Source organism: Lampetra planeri, chromosome 2 (assembly GCF_965212315.1).
Source record: "Lampetra planeri chromosome 2, kcLamPlan1.2.h2, whole genome shotgun sequence".
In the NCBI taxonomy this organism is placed as follows: Eukaryota; Metazoa; Chordata; class Hyperoartia; order Petromyzontiformes; family Petromyzontidae; genus Lampetra; species Lampetra planeri.
Window position 1 is genome coordinate 22,159,060 of NC_136108.1, and position 22,457 is coordinate 22,181,516.

At 47.4% G+C, this 22,457-nt stretch overlaps 1 protein-coding gene across 6 annotated transcripts in view; it reads right to left on the bottom strand.

The window, feature by feature from the left end:
• LOC144729830 (protein mono-ADP-ribosyltransferase PARP14-like) overlaps nt 1-21,106 on the bottom strand; it is a 117,051-nt gene extending 95,945 nt beyond the window's left edge. For 2 of the 6 annotated variants that reach the window (XM_078610363.1, XM_078610348.1), the window contains exons 1-4: nt 20,490-21,089; nt 10,144-10,307; nt 9,934-9,997; nt 8,656-8,841 (exon numbers count right to left, since the gene is read on the bottom strand). In XM_078610363.1, coding sequence (XP_078466489.1) covers nt 8,656-8,841; nt 9,934-9,997; nt 10,144-10,307; nt 20,490-20,691 — 616 coding nt within the window. In that variant the 5' untranslated portion in view covers nt 20,692-21,089. Of the gene's footprint in view, nt 1-8,655; nt 8,842-9,933; nt 9,998-10,143; nt 10,308-19,494; nt 19,656-20,489 lie in introns of those variants that run through there. The other 4 variants (XM_078610356.1, XM_078610366.1, XM_078610365.1 and 1 more) reach the window with 4 other exon arrangements.
• Between the last annotated feature and the right edge of the window lie 1,351 nt (nt 21,107-22,457).

Below are 22,457 nucleotides of genomic sequence, written 5' to 3' on the forward strand. Positions count from 1 at the left end.
ACACACACACTCACTCTCAGACTCACACACACACTCACTCTCACACTCTCAGACTCACACACACACTCACACTATCAGACACACACACACTCACTCTAACACTCTCAGACTCACACACACTCACTCGCAGACTCACACACACACACCCACTCACTCTCACACTCGCAGACTCACACACACATACACTCACCCTCACAATCTCAGACTCACACACATACACTCACTCTCACACTCTCAGACACACACACACTCACTCTCACACTCTCAGACACACACACACACTCACTCTCACACTCACAGACACACACACACTCACTCTCATACTCTCAGACTCACACACACACACTCACTCTCACACTCTCAGACACACACACACACTCACTCTCACACTCTCAGACTCACACACACACTCCCTCTCACACTCTCAGACTCACACTCACACACTCACTCTCATACTCTCAGACTCACACAGACACACTCACACTATCAGACACACTTACTCTCACACTCTCAGACTCACACACACTCTCAGACTCACACACACGCACTCACTCGCACACTCGCAGACTCACACACACACACATACACTCACCCTCATACTCTCAGACTCACACACTCACTCTCACACTCTCAGACACACACACACTCACACTCGCACTCTCAGACTCACACACACACTCACTCTCAGACTCACACACACACTCACTCTCACACTCTCAGACTCACACACACACTCACACTATCAGACACACACACACACTCACTCTAACACTCTCAGACTCACAAACACTCACTCGCAGACTCACACACACACACACACCCACTCACTCTCACACTCGCAGACTCACACACACATACACTCACCCTCACAATCTCAGACTCATACACATACACTCACTCTCACACTCTCAGACACACACACACTCACTCTCACACTCTCAGACACACACACACACTCACTCTCACACTCACAGACACACACACACTCACTCTCATACTCTCAGACTCACACACACTCACTCTCACACTCTCAGACACACACTCACACACTCACTCTCATACTCTCAGACTCACACAGACACACTCACACTCTCAGACTCACACACACTCTCACTCACACACGCACTCAATCGCACACTCGCAGACTCACACACACACACACATACACTCACCCTCACACTCTCAGACTCACACACTCACTCTCACACTCTCAGACACACACACACACTCACTCTCATACTCTCAGACTCACACACACATACACTCACTCTCACACTCTCAGACTCATACACACACACTCACTCTCATACTCGCAGACACACACACACTCTCACAATCTCAGACTCACACACACACTCTCAGACTCACACACACACTCTCAGACTCTCAGACTCACACACACACACTCACTCTCACAGTCTCAGACTCACACACACACACTCACCCTCACACTCTCAGACACACACACTCACTCTCACAGTTTCAGACTCACACACACACTCTCACACTCTCAGACTCACACACACACTATCAGACACACACACACTCACTCTAACACTCTCAAACTCACACACACTCACTCTCAGACTCACACACACACACGCACTCACTCTCACACTCGCAGACTCACACACACATACACTCACCCTCACACTCTCAGACTCACACACACACACTCACTCTCACACTCTCAGACACACACACTCACTCTCACACTCTCAGACTCACACACACATACACTAACTCTCACACTCTCAGACACACACACTCACTCTCACAGTTTCAGACTCACACACATACACTCTCACACTCTCAGACTCACACATACTCACGCTCACACTCTCAGACTCACACACACACTCACTCTCACACTCTCAGACTCAAACACACACTCACTCTCAGACTCACACACACACTCACTCTCACACTCTCAGACTCAAACACACACTCACTCTCAGACACACACACACACTCACCCTCACACTCTCAGACACACACACACACACTAACTCTCACACTCTCAGACTCACACACACACTCACACTATCAGACACACACACACTCACTCTAACACTCTCAGACTCACACACACTCACTCTCAGACTCGCACACACACACGCACTCACTCTCACACTCGCAGACTCACACACACATACACTCACCCTCACTCTCTCAGACACACACACACTCACCCTCACACTCTCAGACACACACACACACACTAACTCTCACACTCTCAGACTCACACACACACTCACACTATCAGACACACACACACTCACTCTAACACTCTCAGACTCACACACACTCACTCTCAGAGTCATACACATACACTCACTCTCACACTCTCAGACACACACACACTCACTCTCACACTCTCAGACACACACACACACTCACTCTCACACTCACAGACACACACACACTCACTCTCATACTCTCAGACTCACACACACTCACTCTCACACTCTCAGACACACACACACTCACTCTCACACTCTCAGACTCACACACACACTCCCTCTCACACTCTCAGACTCACACTCACACACTCACTCTCATACTCTCAGACTCACACAGACACACTCACACTCACACTCTCAGACTCACACACACTCTCACTCACACACGCACTCACTCGCACACTCGCAGACTCACACACACACACACATACACTCACCCTCACACTCTCAGACTCACACACTCACTCTCACACTCTCAGACACACACACACTCACTCTCATACTCTCAGACTCACACACACATACACTCACTCTCACACTCTCAGACTCATACACACACTCACTCTCATACTCGCAGACACACACACACTCTCACAATCTCAGACTCACACACACACTCTCAGACTCACACACACACTCTCAGACTCTCAGACTCACACACACACACTCACTCTCACAGTCTCAGACTCACACACACACACTCACCCTCACACTCTCAGACACACACACTCACTCTCACAGTTTCAGACTCACACACATACACTATCAGACACACACACACTCACTCTAACACTCTCAAACTCACACACACTCACTCTCAGACTCACACACACACACGCACTCACTCTCACACTCTCAGACTCACACACACATACACTAACTCTCACACTCTCAGACACACACACTCACTCTCACAGTTTCAGACTCACACACATACACTCTCACACTCTCAGACTCACACATACTCACGCTCACACTCTCAGACTCACACACACACTCACTCTCACACTCTCAGACTCAAACACACACTCACTCTCAGACTCACACACACACTCACTCTCACACTCTCAGACTCAAACACACACTCACTCTCAGACACACACACACTCACTCTCACACTCTCAGACTCACACACACATACACTAACTCTCACACTCTCAGACACACACACATTCACTCTCAGACTCACACTCACACATTCACTCTCATACTCTCAGACTCACACAGACACACTCACACTATCAGACACACTCACTCTCACACTCTCAGACTCACACACACTCTCAGACTCACACATACTCACGCTCACACTATCAGACTCACACACACACTCACTCTCACCCTCTCAGACTCACACACACACTCACACTATCAGACACACACACACTCACTCGAACACTCTCAGACTCACACACACTCACTCTCAGACTCACACACACACACGCACTCACTCTCACACTCGCAGACACACACACACACACACTCACTCTCACACTCTCAGACACACACTCACACTCACAGACACACACACTCACTCTCACACTCTCAGACTTACACACACACTCACTCTCACACTCTCAGACACACACACACTCACTCTCACACTCTCAGACTCACACACACACACTCACTCTCACACTCGCAGACACACACACACACACACTCACCCTCACACTCTCAGATACACACTCACACTCGCAGACACATACACTCACCCTCACACTCTCAGACTCACACACACACACTCACTCTCACACTCTCAGACACACACACTCACTCTCACACTCTCAGACTCACACACACATACACTAACTCTCACACTCTCAGACACACACACTCACTCTCACAGTTTCAGACTCACACACATACACTCTCACACTCTCAGACTCACACATACTCACGCTCACACTCTCAGACTCACACACACACTCACTCTCACACTCTCAGACTCAAACACACACTCACTCTCAGACTCACACACACACTCACTCTCACACTCTCAGACTCAAACACACACTCACTCTCAGACACACACACACACTCACCCTCACACTCTCAGACACACACACACACACTAACTCTCACACTCTCAGACTCACACACACACTCACACTATCAGACACACACACACTCACTCTAACACTCTCAGACTCACACACACTCACTCTCAGACTCGCACACACACACGCACTCACTCTCACACTCGCAGACTCACACACACATACACTCACCCTCACTCTCTCAGACACACACACACTCACCCTCACACTCTCAGACACACACACACACACTAACTCTCACACTCTCAGACTCACACACACACTCACACTATCAGACACACACACACTCACTCTAACACTCTCAGACTCACACACACTCACTCTCAGAGTCATACACATACACTCACTCTCACACTCTCAGACACACACACACTCACTCTCACACTCTCAGACACACACACACACTCACTCTCACACTCACAGACACACACACACTCACTCTCATACTCTCAGACTCACACACACTCACTCTCACACTCTCAGACACACACACACTCACTCTCACACTCTCAGACTCACACACACACTCCCTCTCACACTCTCAGACTCACACTCACACACTCACTCTCATACTCTCAGACTCACACAGACACACTCACACTCACACTCTCAGACTCACACACACTCTCACTCACACACGCACTCACTCGCACACTCGCAGACTCACACACACACACACATACACTCACCCTCACACTCTCAGACTCACACACTCACTCTCACACTCTCAGACACACACACACTCACTCTCATACTCTCAGACTCACACACACATACACTCACTCTCACACTCTCAGACTCATACACACACTCACTCTCATACTCGCAGACACACACACACTCTCACAATCTCAGACTCACACACACACTCTCAGACTCACACACACACTCTCAGACTCTCAGACTCACACACACACACTCACTCTCACAGTCTCAGACTCACACACACACACTCACCCTCACACTCTCAGACACACACACTCACTCTCACAGTTTCAGACTCACACACATACACTATCAGACACACACACACTCACTCTAACACTCTCAAACTCACACACACTCACTCTCAGACTCACACACACACACGCACTCACTCTCACACTCTCAGACTCACACACACATACACTAACTCTCACACTCTCAGACACACACACTCACTCTCACAGTTTCAGACTCACACACATACACTCTCACACTCTCAGACTCACACATACTCACGCTCACACTCTCAGACTCACACACACACTCACTCTCACACTCTCAGACTCAAACACACACTCACTCTCAGACTCACACACACACTCACTCTCACACTCTCAGACTCAAACACACACTCACTCTCAGACACACACACACTCACTCTCACACTCTCAGACTCACACACACATACACTAACTCTCACACTCTCAGACACACACACATTCACTCTCAGACTCACACTCACACATTCACTCTCATACTCTCAGACTCACACAGACACACTCACACTATCAGACACACTCACTCTCACACTCTCAGACTCACACACACTCTCAGACTCACACATACTCACGCTCACACTATCAGACTCACACACACACTCACTCTCACCCTCTCAGACTCACACACACACTCACACTATCAGACACACACACACTCACTCGAACACTCTCAGACTCACACACACTCACTCTCAGACTCACACACACACACGCACTCACTCTCACACTCGCAGACACACACACACACACACTCACTCTCACACTCTCAGACACACACTCACACTCACAGACACACACACTCACTCTCACACTCTCAGACTTACACACACACTCACTCTCACACTCTCAGACACACACACACTCACTCTCACACTCTCAGACTCACACACACACACTCACTCTCACACTCGCAGACACACACACACACACACTCACCCTCACACTCTCAGATACACACTCACACTCGCAGACACACACACTCACTCTCACACTCTCAGACTTACACACACACTCACTCTCACACTCTCAGACACACACACACTCAATCTCACACTCTCAGACTCACACACACACACTCACTCTCACGCTCTCAAACTCACACACACTCACTCTCAGACTCACACACACACGCACTCCCTCTCACACTCGCAGACTCACACACACATACACTCACCCTCACACTCTCAAACTCACACACACATACTTACTCTCACACTCTCAGACACACACACACTCACTTTCACACTCTCAGACTCACACACACTCACTCTCACACTCTCAGACTCACACACTCACTTTCAGACTCACACACACACACTCTCAGACTCACACACACTCACACTCTCAGACACACACACTCACACTCTCACACTCTCAGACTCACATACACTCACTCTCACACTGTCAGACTCACACACACACACTCACCCTGACACACACTCACCCTCACACTTTCAGACTCACACACACTCTCAGACTCACACACGCACACACTCTTACACTCTCAGACTCGCACACAGATACACTCACTCTCACACTCTCAGACTCACACACACTCACTCTCACACTCTCAGACTCACACACACACTCAGCGCGGCGTTCGGGGGGGGGGGGCAGTTGGATGAGTGGGCATGTTTACCCTTCCCCCCACCCTCCCCGACATCCTCAACCAATCGTGGCCCTGCTCGGTGGTCGGTGGGGGGGCATGGGTGGGCTGCATTCCGATGCACGACAGACAAATAATTCCTGGTGGGCAGTGTGGAACCTCTTCTTGGTTCTTTCGGTAAAGTCACGTAGAAGGGAAGTAATAAAATAATAAAAATAAAACATAATAAAACAAATGGAACCTGTTGTTCCTACCTGTATAAAAGATAACTTCACTTTAGGTAGCCAGGCAGCCAGCCAGGTAGCCAGCCCCCTTAACTATCGGCCCCTCCCCCTTGCTTAGGCCCCTCCCCTAACCAACCCCCCATATCCTTAGGCCCTTCCCTTGACCACCCCCCCCCCCCATATCCTTAGGCCCCTCCCCTGACCCCCCCTCCCTTAGGCCCCTGCTCTGACGCCACCCCCCACTCAGGCCCCTCTCCTGACTCCCCCCTTCCTTAGGCCCCTCCCCTGACCCTCCTCCCTTAGGCACCTCCCCTCTCCGTACCCGGCAGTAGGTCTCCACCAATCAAAGAGCTGTTTATATTATATATATATTTATGCACGACAGTCAGACAGACAAATAATCCCTGGTGGGCAGTGAGGAACATTGTTCCAGCTGTATAAATGTATCATTACACGTGCCACGTGACAAACCTTACTAATTGGCTGTGTCGGGTGGTGGCGGGTTTAACGACATAGAAATATTTACACGATCTTACCCAAAAAAAAAAAACCTGTTATAGTCGAAGGTAATATATCTGCTAATAAGGCAGCCTACCCAAAGCATTAACAATGAGTTCAAGTCTTTGCACTATCAGGTGACCAGCCAGTTGAAAACTATTTTCCCGGGGTACCCTCATTACAGGTAGAGCTACCATTGTAGGACACACTAATTACAGCAAAAGTTTAAAATAGTGGATCATGTACTGGCCGACAACCTCAACCAGGTATAAGAACAGGACGGAGCCATTTCAAAATACGCGAGTATGAGGCGGTGGAAGTTCTCTGGATGATGTGTTAAGAAACCAGCGTTGAGGAACAACATTATCCCTGCAAGTATTCCTCCAAAATGATGGGAGGAACTGTGGTATTGCGGTTTTGCCATAATTGCAGGATATCAGGGGTTAATTTCTCAACATTATGTTGTGGAATGCCACTAGGTTTGCTAGGATTAGTTATCAGTTTAAGGCACTATCACTAGAGTAAAAGATATTTCTAACCCTAATAATCCCAATAATGTATCATATTTATTTTGACCCATGAGCATATTTATTGCATAAGGGCACATATAAGTGAGGTGAATGTGGTGAACCAAAATAATTCACAGACCAGAGGTACAGACTGTTTTGGCTGCATTAAGAACTAATTATCATTCACTTTTTCAGTTGAACGTGACCAGGTATGTGTCACTCCAATCAAAACTTGTTTTCCATCATATAGGTTTTATGGGTTAGATCGCGTAAATATAAATGTCGTTAAACCCTCCACCACCCGGCAACCAATTCGTAAGGTTTGTCAAGTAAACAGAACATGCCAATTCGTTACTAGTACAGCACGCCGGTGTGTTGAAGAGCAAATTCACAACATTTATAATCTGAGTTCGACGTTTATTGTTTTATATTTAGTGGTGATCAAATACTGATACAATACACATGTGATTATTTTCAAACTTGTTACAATTGCAATAAAATGTATTTAAACGAAAGCACGAATAATATATACCTGCTTCATCTTTGAAGGTCAAAACCCAGTACTGATCCATTTCTTCCTCATTTGCAATTTCTCCTCCACCAGACCACTTTTCACTTTCAAAGTACATCAGGAGAACTTTCATATCCAGGTTGGCCACCTTCTCCACTCTGATGGCAGTTTTTAATTCAGAAGATTCTATTCCTTCATTTTGCAGTGCTGAAAAAAAACAACACAATGTTTTTTAGACTCCTGTTGCATAGCCTTTATATATACAGGATGAGCCATAAGTAAGTACGTGATTTGAAATAGCGGACTTTTATGTAAAAAAAAATGTTTGCAGAAATAAAGAAGCCTGGAAGTTTATGATGAACCAGTATACACCTCAGCAGTGTGCAAGAAAAGTTAACATTTATTTCAGAAACAATTGTTGGATTATTTCAACACAGAGAGACAATCACAGATATTTTAAGTCCCAAACGGCTCCAACTCTGCACCATATTTGGGTGTTGATTTCCCGATTTCGGGAATCAGGAACAAGGTGGATGCAAAGCATTGGCAGACATCGAACCAGTCGATCTCCGACTTCTATTGACCAAGTAAGGGAGTGTCAATGAAAACCATGAAACTTCGACAAAGAGACGCTCCGCTCAATTGGGGATCGCACGACGGTCGCTGTCGCGAATCCTGGCATCTTTTTCCATATGAGATTCAGCTGGTGCATGAATTACAGCCCAGAGACCATGAAAGCCGCCTAGACTACTCACGTTCTTTCATGGAAATTGCAGACCAAGACAATGCTTTCATTAAAAATGTAAAGATGTCAGATGAAGCTCATTTTCACATTAGCGGCATCGTCAAAAAACAAAAATGCAGGTTCTGGGGTTCATATATAATTATTTCGAATTTCCATGAATTAACGTTTTTTAATTATTTAGAGTTTGTGTTTTTATTTACTTTTTCAAAAGTTATAGGCAAAACAAATCAGGTACATATGGCCCACCCTGTATACTGCAGGAAAGAGATATATACACTATCTACAAAATATATATAATGTTTCTGAACAAATTTCTTCTTTTAGAGGTAAAAGCCATAACCTAAACTCACAAGCGTATAGCATTATTTTTTATTGCATAAAAATATGTATTGTTTATTCATGTGTAATATAGTCTTTGATGTTTACTGCGTAGCATGTTTATCAGGCAATTTTATAATGTACACATTTTAAATTGTAATTTAACAAAATGTTGTCATATAGCTTAAACCAATGTAAAAAACACAACTTTGCAAGTAATAATCATTTTCACTTACATTGATGTGAAGTGTTGCTACTAACTTCAGTAATTATTGTTCGTCTTTTATTTTTCAAATTATCCTAATGGAGAAAATGCAAAAAATTTAATAATGAATTACAGTATTGAAAGTAAAAATTACATTTCACAACTTTTATATGGATATATTTGGAAATATAAAACGAAAAGTATTTTTAAATCCATGAAGTTAAAAAGCATTCATAATTACCTGTGCCAGACTGTCGAAATTAGCAGGCTCATCTATTTGCTTGGCAGAGACTGATACCAGAGGTTCATTCTGTCCATTTCCACAACAGCGACTCACTGACAGCTTATATTTCTCATTTCTGATTTCCAGCACATGTTCCTGCTTCTTTAACACCCGCTCCAGCACTATGCACACAGGAAGCAGAGACAAAGAACAAATAAGTGTCCATTATTTGCAACATAGAGATCAGACAGAGTTAGTATCTATGCAACTGGTAATGCCACGGCTCACAGGAGCTGCTCTCCTGCCACGCTCATGAAGGCATTGCTGCTGGGATCCCAGCTCAGGGAAGCCTTCCTCTGCCAGCAACAAGAAAGCCATCACTGGAGCCAACAGTGGCTACAAGGCCGCAGAGTGGATACCAGGATGGGTGGAGACCATAACCGTTATCTAAACTTCAATCATACCACACAAGGGGCTAGCCTAATTAGGAAAGCTAGCCCTCAACCCAACACCTCTTCTATGCTGGTGATTTATCCAGGCAGTCTGAGAGAATTGCCTTGCTACGGTTTCCAGTGCATAGATGGAGTTTGCCTAGCCAGGGTGTGCGAATGCTAAAAAGGATTCTGTGGTATGCATGGATGGTGCCTGACGTGGGGCAAGCCTTAAGGCCGCCCATTTAAGTTAGGATATGATAAATTAATGATGTGTAATGAGCGACTTCCGCGACTCGTCGTGTAGAGGGCACTTCCTATTTTATTCACACACGGCACAGCACAAGCCAACCTTTCTTCTCATTACGGTAGAACACTTAAATGTTAGCACTCTACTAGCTACACACACCGTCGATCACACGGCGTGGTTCCACCATCCACTCTCGGCTTCGTCGCTGGCTGGCGGCGGGCCGGGAAGGGTGATGGAACCCCACAGGAGATCTTCCACGTGGCCGGACAACGGAGAAAGATGACGGCGAGCAGTGACGCAGTTCGAACCCAAGACTCTACACATGAACCCCGAGTCCTCCACCACCGCTTATATTCCCGCAGGCGCAGCTAGGCTCCGCCTCTGGCCACGCCCTATCATGGTCCTTTGCGCGGGTTCCCGGAGCATCCCGGCAAGCCCCGCCCATTACCTTTGGCCCAGATCACTCTCTTTCGGATTGGATGTTGTTTTAGTGGTGCCTGTATCCGTGCTTCCCTTTTCTAACCAGCAGGTGTCATCACGTCATTCCTCAACCCCCTCCCTCCCCCGCGTAATAAAAAATGTAGCCGTCTCGGCTAATACTGAATTAACAGGTAAGTGCACCCATGTGCAGGATAAGAACTACAATAAAGAGCTAAAAAAGCAGGACTCGAGTTGTCTTCCTTAAAGGGCGGGACAATCCGCAGGAACAATCAACACCCAACATAAGGGAACGAGGGAAAGGAAAATTAGGAAGGGGAACAAGACGGAAGAAAAAAACAGAACTGAACAACAACCACAACCTCTCCGCCATTCCCGAGCAATACCCAGAACAAGGAATCAACGGAATCGCAAGCATTTGGACCGAGTTCGCGATGCCAGTCCCTCGACGGAGACAGTCTTACACTCCTGCCCGGGAGGTGTGCACACCACCGAAACAGCCGGAGACATGGGCTGCAAAACAGGAGGCACAGGTGTAGCAGATTCGGTGGCAGCAGGTATCTCCTCGATCCCTGCGAGGCTTCAACGCCCGTCCATGGTCACAGGCTCGGACGCTGTGGGCGGCACGACGCAATCCTTCTGACGCACACCCTCTGAACGCACGATCCCCCGCTCGTCAGACACACCAGACACCGGCAGACCAATTTTTGGAGATGGAGAGGCGATCCGCGGAGGAACAAACGGCTTCAACCGAGACAGATGGACAAACCAACGGCGACGGCCCACCAAAATATGCACACACTGTGGCCATTTAACCCCGACCACTTCCACGGGCCCTTGCCAGGGCTTATGCAGCTTAGGGGACGTACCAACCGGCACCTGCGGGCATTGTAACCATGCTCTGTCACCAACGGCCCATGGTAGCACGTGATCCTGTTTCCCCACAATACGCTCATTGTGTGCCTGTGCTTTGCGGCGTTAAATCTGGCCTCTTCTCAAGCCATGGAAATGCGTTGCAGGGTAATTTTCACTGTTCAGGCAACTTAGATTTCCCCTTATCCAGTGATGAACCCAATTGGGCATCTATAGGGGGTACATTCTCCCTCCCGTGGAAGTATGAGGGGCCATCCTATATGCTGCTAGTACACTCGGAACATGCAAATCGGAGTCCGTTTGCGCCGCGTCAACCGCCTGACAAAACATGGAGATCAGAGTTCTATTCAGGCGCTCCACCATCCTATCTGTATGAGGGGTGATACGGCGACGTTCTAATTATCTTAGTACCTAAAGCGTCATAAACCTCGCACAGCAGTTTAGATGAGAAATTGCGTCCCTAGTCAGTGAGCAACTGTTCAGGGGCTCCCTTGTCCATTACGTAACTGTACAAAAATGCCTCTGCAATGGATGCCGGTGACTGGTCAGGCAGCAGCCAAGCCATAAGCCATCAAGAGAAATACTGAACCACCATTCCCTCTTGGAGTGGAAGGAAAGGGCCCAAGGATATTGAGCGCTACCAATTCGTTGATCTGTGAAACCGAAATGGATTATAGCGGAGGATGGGACTTCTTCTGTGGTGGTTTCCTGCGCGCACATTCCATACACCCTTGGACTACCTTGTAAACACCAAGGTGTAACAATTTATCCTCGTGCACCATGCGAATCAGGTCATCCCGAAGAGCAGTGGGGACGACAACATGGCAACGGTCCAACATTTCCTATCTCCATATCAATAGGTCATCCTGAAGAAACAATCAAGGCCCATCAACCGATGCGGGAGTTTTTTGTTAAATTTCTGCGCGACACCGCAAGGCCCGTAGAGATTTATCATTCAACTGCTCATGCACCCATGCAGCGCGTGTAAGGTGCAAAACGCTATCGGCAGGCGCAACCGCCCCAGCGGGCTCCGAGTCATTAAATGCAGACATGACGGTAGACGATTTTAATATCGAGGGTCTACAACGGCCCGCACCCGACAAACATGGACAACGAGACAATTGAGGCAACCGGGACAAGGCATCTGCATTGCAATGTCGAGTACCTTTCAAATATATCACGCGGAATGAGAATTCCTGTAGAATTTCGAGCCAATGCGAAAGTTGGCCAGAAGGTTGTTCAACCTTCAAGGAATACTGAAGGCCCACATGATACGTGCGAACAACAAACTCCCTGCCGTAGAGGTAAGGCCTGTATTGTTGGATGAAATAAACTATGACCAACAATTCCCTCCGAATGACACAATGACGACGTTCTGAGGGGGAGAGGACATGGCTGCTGTACGCAACCACTTTCTCTATCCCCTTCTTAACTTGAGACAAAATGGCGCCTATGCCCGTGTCACTAGCGTCAGTGTCAAGAATAAATGGCAGGGAGAAATTGGGATACTCGAGGGTGGGCACATTGGACAATTGTTCGTGAAGGGCTAGGAACGCAGCCTCTTCCTTTGGTCCCCATTGGAACCTCTTGTTCTTAGCAGTCAAGGCATGCAAGGGTTTGGCGACCATGGCAAATTGCGGTACAAACCTGTGGTAGTACAGTACGATGCAAACCTGACGAAACTGGCAACATCACCCACGCATGTGGGGGTCGGCCAATCGCGAACGCAAGCCGTTTTCTCTGGATCCGTGGCTATGCCCTCAGCGCTAACAATGTGACCCAAATAGCGTACAAAATTCTGTAACAAATGACATATCGCCGGCTTAAATTTCAAATTGGCTGAGCGTATCCTAGCGAAAACAGATCGCAGCCATCGGAGATGTTCGTAAAAAGTGTGGCTGAACACAATGACATCGTCCAAATAAATGAGACATGAGTCCCACTGCAGACCAGTCAAGACGAGTTCCATGAGTCGCTGAAAGGTGGCCAGAGCCGAATTCAAGCCCATCGGAAGGCAATTAAACTGGAAGAGTCCCTGGGATGTGTGGAACAGGGTTTGTGGCTTTCATGACTCGTCAAGGGGAAGCTGCTAAAACCCCGATGACATGTCGAGAGTACAGAAAAAACATGCACTGGACAAAGCATCCATGGAGTCGTCCATACGTGGGATCAGGTACGTGTCGGCCACAGAAACTTTGTTCAAATTACGGAAGTCAACACAAAACCTAAGACTGCCGTCCTTTTTCTTAACGAGCACGACGGACGCTCCCCAAGGGCTATTAGATGGAGAAATAATATCGGCGGCCAACATGTCGTCGACTGCCCGTTGCACATGTTCCTTTTCTACTGGGCTCAATCGGTACGAGTTCTGACGAATAGGGCCGACCTCCCCTGTGTCGATATGATGCTGCAACAGAGAGGTCCGACCGATATCAAATTCACGTTTGCTGAAGACGTTGGAGAACTCACACAAGAGCGAACGCAAGTCGTTCTGTTGCTCCACAGACAACTGTGAATTCTCCCGACACAGCGCTTCTGCCCAGATCCCATTCGCGACCCCAATCTGCTCTACTGCACCAACAACACTCTGCGGCGCCACGGCATCATTCTCACAAAACGCGGTTGTAGCGTGTGCGAACACCGTACATGCCTGAACCACAACTGTACACGCACCAACGTTAAGCACTTGCAAGAACGGGACTTGATCGGAGCAAAGGACTGTTTGTGCGCCAACTAGCATCAATCGGTGATTCGCTGTATTTGACGGGGTCAGAAGGACTCCAGCCATCGGATCAACATTCCCCAATTACTTGCAATAGCATAGCGGTACAAGCATCCGAGATCCCGGCGGGATCTTTACCGAATCCTTAGCAAGAGCTTGTACCATGACGCTCGCTGCTGAACGTACATGCGATGATGGCAAAAAAAACAATTTGTGACCCGATGGCATTTCCACACACCCTTGATCAACCAGGATTTTAATAGGCATCCTTAACAGAAAATCGGTTCCCAAAAGGCAGGGAACAGTCAGTGACTTTGAGATCAGGACAGGTCCAACCACAGCAACCTCGCCAATTTAGATGCAGGCATCCACTTTACCAATGATGCCCATGCTCCCACCATTTGCTGCGACACAAGCATTAACGACAGGTTGCACTTGACGAGCAGAGATCGACAACAATTGAAAAATAACATCAGAAATAACGGTAGCCGAGGCTTTTGTGTTTACCAAGACACGGACCTCAATACCTTGAATAGAACCGGATACCGCCGAGGAACCTGCAGCCGCTGCGATCACGCGATGCGCCAATTTCCTCCACTGTGTCCCCGAGCTAAGCCACCCATGCACAACCGAATTATGTTGCCCGATATCAATGTGTATGTTATGCTGAGAGCGGATGAGTCATTAGATGCCTGAGATTTAAAAATGGGCCGGGTGTCTGATGTGTCACGACTCGCCTGTTAGGGTTGAGGTGGAGCCGTCGGAGAGGCAGTGGGCGCCGGAGCCGTAGTCGGCGTCCGAGGGCGATTCTGGCATCCTCATGCGAAGTGCCCCGGCTGACCGCAGCGGAAACAGGCAAGAGATTGCCTCTGCGCCATCCAACCCTCCTGTTGACGCGGTCCCCAGTTCTATCGACGGCGCGCAGCGTCCACTCTTCTCCAGTTCCACGGCGGGAGTGCTGCAGCGATGTCTCCCTCCGAAGTCGTATCGCCAGGTGGCATCACCACGACCTTACTCGGCGACCATCCTTTTGGTTCCCCGTCTCGGCCGGGGTACCCTGTCCATGCTGCCATCTGAGCCCAATGCTGTAGATTCTCGTGGGCCTGAAGACACCTGGCGGCCCATCGGGATGTTTGTATGTCTTTGTCACACACAAGTAAGACCACACCAATTTCTCTAGCCAGTCCCAACATCCGTTCCATGACAAGCTAGTCGAGGGACTCCAGTTTCACCCCAGGGTAAGCTGCTCCAGCTAACACCAACAGTGTGCTGCGGTAGGCGAGAGGCGTCTCGGCTTCCCCTCGCCTACGCTGAAGAAATTTGTGTCGCATGTCGGAAGGTGGTTCGTACACGTCTGCCATCTCAGCATAAGCACCTTGAAGTGTAGCCTTTTAATCAGCGGGAATAGCTCTGAAGACATCGTCGTCCAAAACAGTCGACAGAACGATCAGCGCCTCCTCTTATGTCCAATGCACTGATCGTAAAGCCGCTTCAAATTGCCAAGTGAAGGTGCTCCAATCGCCGCCTGCCGCAACAAATTCTTTAAGTTGAGGCAGTCTGCGAGTGCGCTTGCTCCTACTCACCACGTTCTCAGCGGAGGGTGCCGCGTTTGGCGCACCATGTGTACTTCGTAAAATGGCGGACTCTGTCCTCACCTCTCCCACGCCGCCCGAAATGATGGCGTCCGGCTGCGCGTTCTCCTCCCCATGCGTAATGGTGGCCATTGCACCTGCAGACTTCCACCCCGGACTCCTGGCCGTTTTCTCCCGGCAATGTCAGCGCTGAGCGCCCCGCCACCGTAGTCTCTATGACGAGCAACACCAGCTGTATGACCACCATCCGCAACAAGTCCAGCTACTCCGACACCTTCCTCCAGCTATCTTCGGGCTGCTGGTGTGGAGATACTGTGTCTGCATCGACCGTTTCCGCTGGCTGGCGGCGGGCTGGGAAGGGTGATGGAACCCCGCAGGAGATCTTCCACGTGGCCGGACGATCGAGATGACGGCGAGCAGCGACGCAGTCCGGACCAAAGACTCCACACATGAACCCCGAGTCCTCCTCCGCCCCCGCTTATATTCCCGCAGGTGCGGCTAGGCTCCGCCTCTGGCCACGCCCTATCATGGAACCTTCGTGCGGGTTCCCGGAGCATCCTGGCAAGCCCCGCCCATTACCTTTGGTCCAGATACCTCTCTCTTTCGGATTGGATGTTGTTTCAGTGGTGCCTGTATCCGTGCTTCCCTTTTATAACCAGCAGGTGTCATCATGTCATTACAGATGTACCACGAGAATTGAAAAAAATGCAGTGACTCACTCTATAGCGAATTATTAATGGAAATTCCCCGACAGTTGATAGAGTCCTGCGTGGATCTCACTTTTTAGCCACAACCTGAACCGACTTGAACCTGCAACCTGCTTCTTTGGAAGACTGGCCTCATGCTGAGTGTGGCGGTGAGGATGATGCTCAGTAGACAGACCCCATGCTAGGTCAGGTTCCAGCCGGGAGGTGCAGTGGGGGTGAAAATGTGCACGGGCGTGTTCTAATGAGATACATTTAGCGAAAATTGCTCAGTAAGCAAACACTCGTTAAACAATCATCCGTTTTCCCATTGCCTCCTCCCATGTTAAAAGCTGAGATACGTCTCAGCACCAAAATATTAGACTTTTAAAGGACGTTTTTGAAGGTGAAAAATACAAATGATTGTATAATTTTGAAATAAAGTAATAAAACATTACATTTAACACTTACCACACATTAAGAACCACAGTGCAAGATCACCATTATAGCTTATGATATCACCTGCTTACAGCCACATACAGGTAGTCCTCTACTTACGATGGAGATGCGTTACGACGACCCCATCGTAAGTCAAAAATATCGTAAGTCGAAGATGTCCTAGCCTACCCAGGAGTCTTAAAGAATGGTGATAATTTAGCAAAACAGAGCAATTTACAGTACCGTACTGTATAAACTATATACTGTATGTATTTATTAATTACAATACTGTATTGCCCAGTAAAATGTAAAGTTAAAAAAGGTAAATTCTTAGCCTATCTGCTATAAAAACTTTGAATATGTATTGAACATATCGTATTCCTATCGCCATTGTAAGATCGAAATATCGTAAGTCGGACTATCGTAACTCGGGGACTATCTGTATTTGAAATCACTCACACATTCTGTCTCCACCCAGTCACACAACTCGTGCTCTCTTGCTCTCTCCGTCTCTCATACATGTGCACCCCCCCCCCCACCCTCTAAAGGCAAAGATCCCCCGTATAGCCTTAACAAAGTGCTGTTAGCGAGCACCTATGAAGGCTGTTACGGCACACGACACGAGGGGTGGGTGGCTAGCACCACGCCTGGCCGCCTTTGTCTCCCTAGCGGCGATGTTTACACACCGCACCGGGTGCTTATTTGAGTCTGAGTCATCCTAAAGGAGGCCCAGGACCGCTTCAGATAATTAATTGTCACTTGTGTTGAGCATGAGCGGGAATCGAACTCGGGTGGCTGGGTTCGTAGCGACGCGCGCTAACCATTGCGACACTGCTCCCCACACCTCTCATCGCAGATCACCATTGTTGTAACTTTGTAGTGAGTCCAACTGAGTCGCAGACGTTATTCTTCAGATGCCCCGCCCACCTTCGCGAGCGTTCCAGCTCCCTCTCGATCCCTCTGGAGAGCTTTCCCTGGACACGTGATCACCCCCTAGCCCCCCCACCTGGGTCCTTCTCTGTGGACACTCCAGATCACGTGTCTACGGGGTCAACCAGAGTGCCATGGCCCGGAGCAACCCTGTCTCTGGGTTGACACTCTCCCGCTCCCCGTTGTAGGAGCCCGCACTACATGCTGTGCGTGGTGCCGGCGCTATCCCAGCGCTCACCAAGCCCCGCTAGGGCTGGTACTACACCCACCTACGGGGTGTACGTGACATCCGTGATGTCACAACTTTATTACCTGACCATACTGAACACCTGTTAAAAAGAGCTTTATAGCTCATCGGATTCCTCCAATAAAAAAAAATCCGAAAAAAATATTCAGAATTCAGAAAAATTAATCTTGTAACAGCGTAAAGAAGGGAACCAATTTATAACAGGTAGGTCGACAGTCAGTGCTCAAATAGGTGAATTCCGCAGTTGTGATAGCGGGGAACTTAACCAACAACCAACCTCTTCCCAGGAGGGGGCAGATCAAATGGAAGGAGAATCAGGGGGACAAATATTCATTGGAAATGGATAGTGGAACATTTAACCTCAACAAAACTGCTAAATGGTGGTGCAGCAATAGAAAAGACCCAGCTATAAAAAAACACATACTCTACGTGGCAGGAGGAAACGGAAACCGTACAAACCCAGTTTTGAGGAAGTAGACATATCAATGTACGAAACCGCAGATATATCAATCTAATTCTAATATGTAAAAACACACGTAGGCTTTCGCGACCAATATCATCATCCATGTATTATACATAAAAACACCGTGTAATGGTGAATATCAATAAGTAGAGTTGCAGCCTTCATCGTTATGTAAAACTATTGTATACTAATCGATACAGTAATTTATCCGATAACTACTGTTTATTAAGTATTGTGTATTATCTCGAAGATATAGGGTCTGTCATCGTTTAAAGAACATATTCTTGGTTCGGTGACCTTACCATCCGCTGTCATGAAGGGAAGTCGCACTCTGTTCCCCGGCAGCCAAGTTAAAAGCCTGCATTCTCCACCATTTGATAAGCGCGCTAACCGTTGCGCCACTGCTCCCCACGCCTCTCATCGCAGGTTATCATTGTTGTAACTTTATTACCTGACTCGACTGAACACCTGTGAAAAAGAGCTTTATAGCTAATCGGATACCTCCAATTTGAAAAAGAAAAAGAAGATTCTGAATTCAGAAAAATGAATCTTGTAACAGTGTAGAGAAGGCAACCAATTGGTAACAGGTAGGTCGACAGTCAGTGCTCAAATAGGTGAATTTCGCAGTTGTGATAGCGGGGAACTTAACCAACAACCAACCTCTTCCCAGGAGGGGGGGGGGGAATGAAATGGAAGGGGAATCAGGGGGACAAATATTCATTGGGAATGGATAGTGGAAGATTTAACCTCAACAAAACTGCTAAACGGTGGTGCAGCAATAGAAAAGATCCAGCTATATATTTAAAAAATCCAGCACAAAACATGGGAAATGCGTATCATGGCTAATGACAGAGGAAGATGCTTTAATTCTGACTGACAGATACATTCACAAGATTATCAATAAGGGAGCTAAAACAATCACGAAGAGCAATGAAATATAAGCTGGATGAAACAACATACTCTACATGGCAGGAGGAAACTGAAACCTTACAAACCCAGTTTTGAGGAAGTAGACATATCAATGTACATAACCGCAGATATATCAATCTAATTCCAATACGTGAAAACAAACGTAGGCTTTCGCGACCAATATAATACATGTATTATACATAAAACACCATGTAATGGTGAATATCAATAAGTAGAATTGCAGCCTTCATCGCTATGTAAAACTATTGTATACTATGCAATACAGTACTTTATCAGATAACTACTATTTATTATGCATTGTGTATTAACTCGAAGATATAGGGTTTGTCATCGTTTAAATCACATATTCTTGGTTTGGTGACCTTACCATCTGCTGTCATGAAGCGAAGACCCACTCTGTTCCCCGGCAGCCAAGTTAGAAGCCTACATTCGCCACCATTTGATAAGCGCTTGCTTTGGAAGTATTTTAGCAGCTTTATCTCCGCCGTCTTCTCATTTTTATCGAGGCCACTTATTTCTATATCCAGCTCTTCTTCTACGTTTTCTTTTGTGGCAGAGCAACTATCCATCTCGACCTGGGCTATTCCCCAAGGTTATCGTTGCGAGGTTGCCAAGGCGGTGGACATTCGTGAAATGTATTCTTTGGGGAGGTTTTTTCTAATGTATACCATCACGTTCACGTGACGTATTGCGTTTCTTACAACAGTCATTTCTCAGAAAACATGTCGGGATTACGTTGGCTGGAACAAAATATCTTCTGAAAGTGACGCTGCCGAGAAATCATGCACATGAACACCATCTACTCTCCCTACTTAGAAATTGTAAATGTTTTATGACTACTATAAAACTAGTTTCCTGTTAAAATACAGCCAAAATAGTAGCGAAAAGTATATTAACACCCTTACAAAAAACTAAGATTTCCATGTACTTTTTCGTAAACGGGTTTGACCAGGACATTCACAATGGCAGAGCACCTTTGCTCAAGGCACTTAACATAGTTTTTAAAACGACATAATACAAGAATGGTTTAGATGGCATGGGCATGCAAGGGCTGAGGAATGTGAACAGTAAAAAAAGCAACAGCGACTCACCTCCTGCACACCTACAGACTATATCACAATAACCTTTGGAATGGTAGCAAAGCCAGAGGCCTCATTTTACTGAACCTACTAAATATACTGTATATACAATCTCATCCCTGCATGTTGGTTTTTTGTTTGAACGAACTTTTTCAAACTTTATACAAATTTACGGTTGTATAGCTATGGGCACAAATTTGTTATCGTTTGAAAGCCCTTAGTCTGAGGGTGTGCAAGCAAAAATAAACATGTTTTTCTACGCCATTACAGTGTCGATGTATGAGTGACACTGTAATATGTGGAGCACAAAATACAAAACAGCGCTTCGCTAACGAACTTATGTGAACAAAAAAATCAAATTAAGGAATGAGTGAATGTGGGGAAAATAAGTGAACAAGGGAAGAGTGAAGTTCTGTGGTGTGGCTGTGTGGTGCAATGAAAGTGTGTGGTAGTGTAACACAAGTAGTGTGTACTATAGTCGTGTAATAGTGTAGTAGTATGGCTTTCGCGACCAGATAATCTATTGAAATTGAGAGAATTAAAATTGTATTTTAAAAGTTCTGATAGTTACAAGCTTAGTGCTGCTTGGAAGTGTATAATACTGGTAGGAACCTCCTGGTTACACCAGCCCACAGGGGATTATTGTGTCCGTCCGTCCGTCGTGCATCCAAAAATGGGAGGGGTGGGGCTGGGTGAAAAGGGGAGGGTGGGGAGGGGCTGGGTGGGGAGGGTGGGGAGGGTGGGGCTGCGTGGGGGGTGGGAGGGGTGGGGCTGGGTGGGGAGGGACTGGTCACCCGTGGTGCCCTTATAAAACTCAACGTTTAACCTACTCACGCCGGCTTGTGCCCGCCCTCACAGTCGGCCATATTTGAGGAATACACCACGCCGCCGTTGACCCTGGCCATTGACCGAGCAACCCAACGTTCCTACCAGCTCCCTCCGCAGGAATGTGTTTGCATGCATATACAGGTCACCATATGTCGATGGTGATGAACTGTGAGCAGCCGATAACAGGTATTGGGATATTGTTTGGACCCACAAACGGCAGAATGTACATATATAATATACATACATTCACCCCCCGTCTGGTCTTCACACCTGATTGACTCACAAGTGACAACATCACAAATGACCCCTCTATTTAAGACCGAAACAGGAGGAAGATTTCTCCACAATTCTGGCTGTCGCCCGATGAGGCTGGTTGTATTATAATTACCGTCCTACTCAAATGAAAATGTTATGGGTTTCCTCTCCAA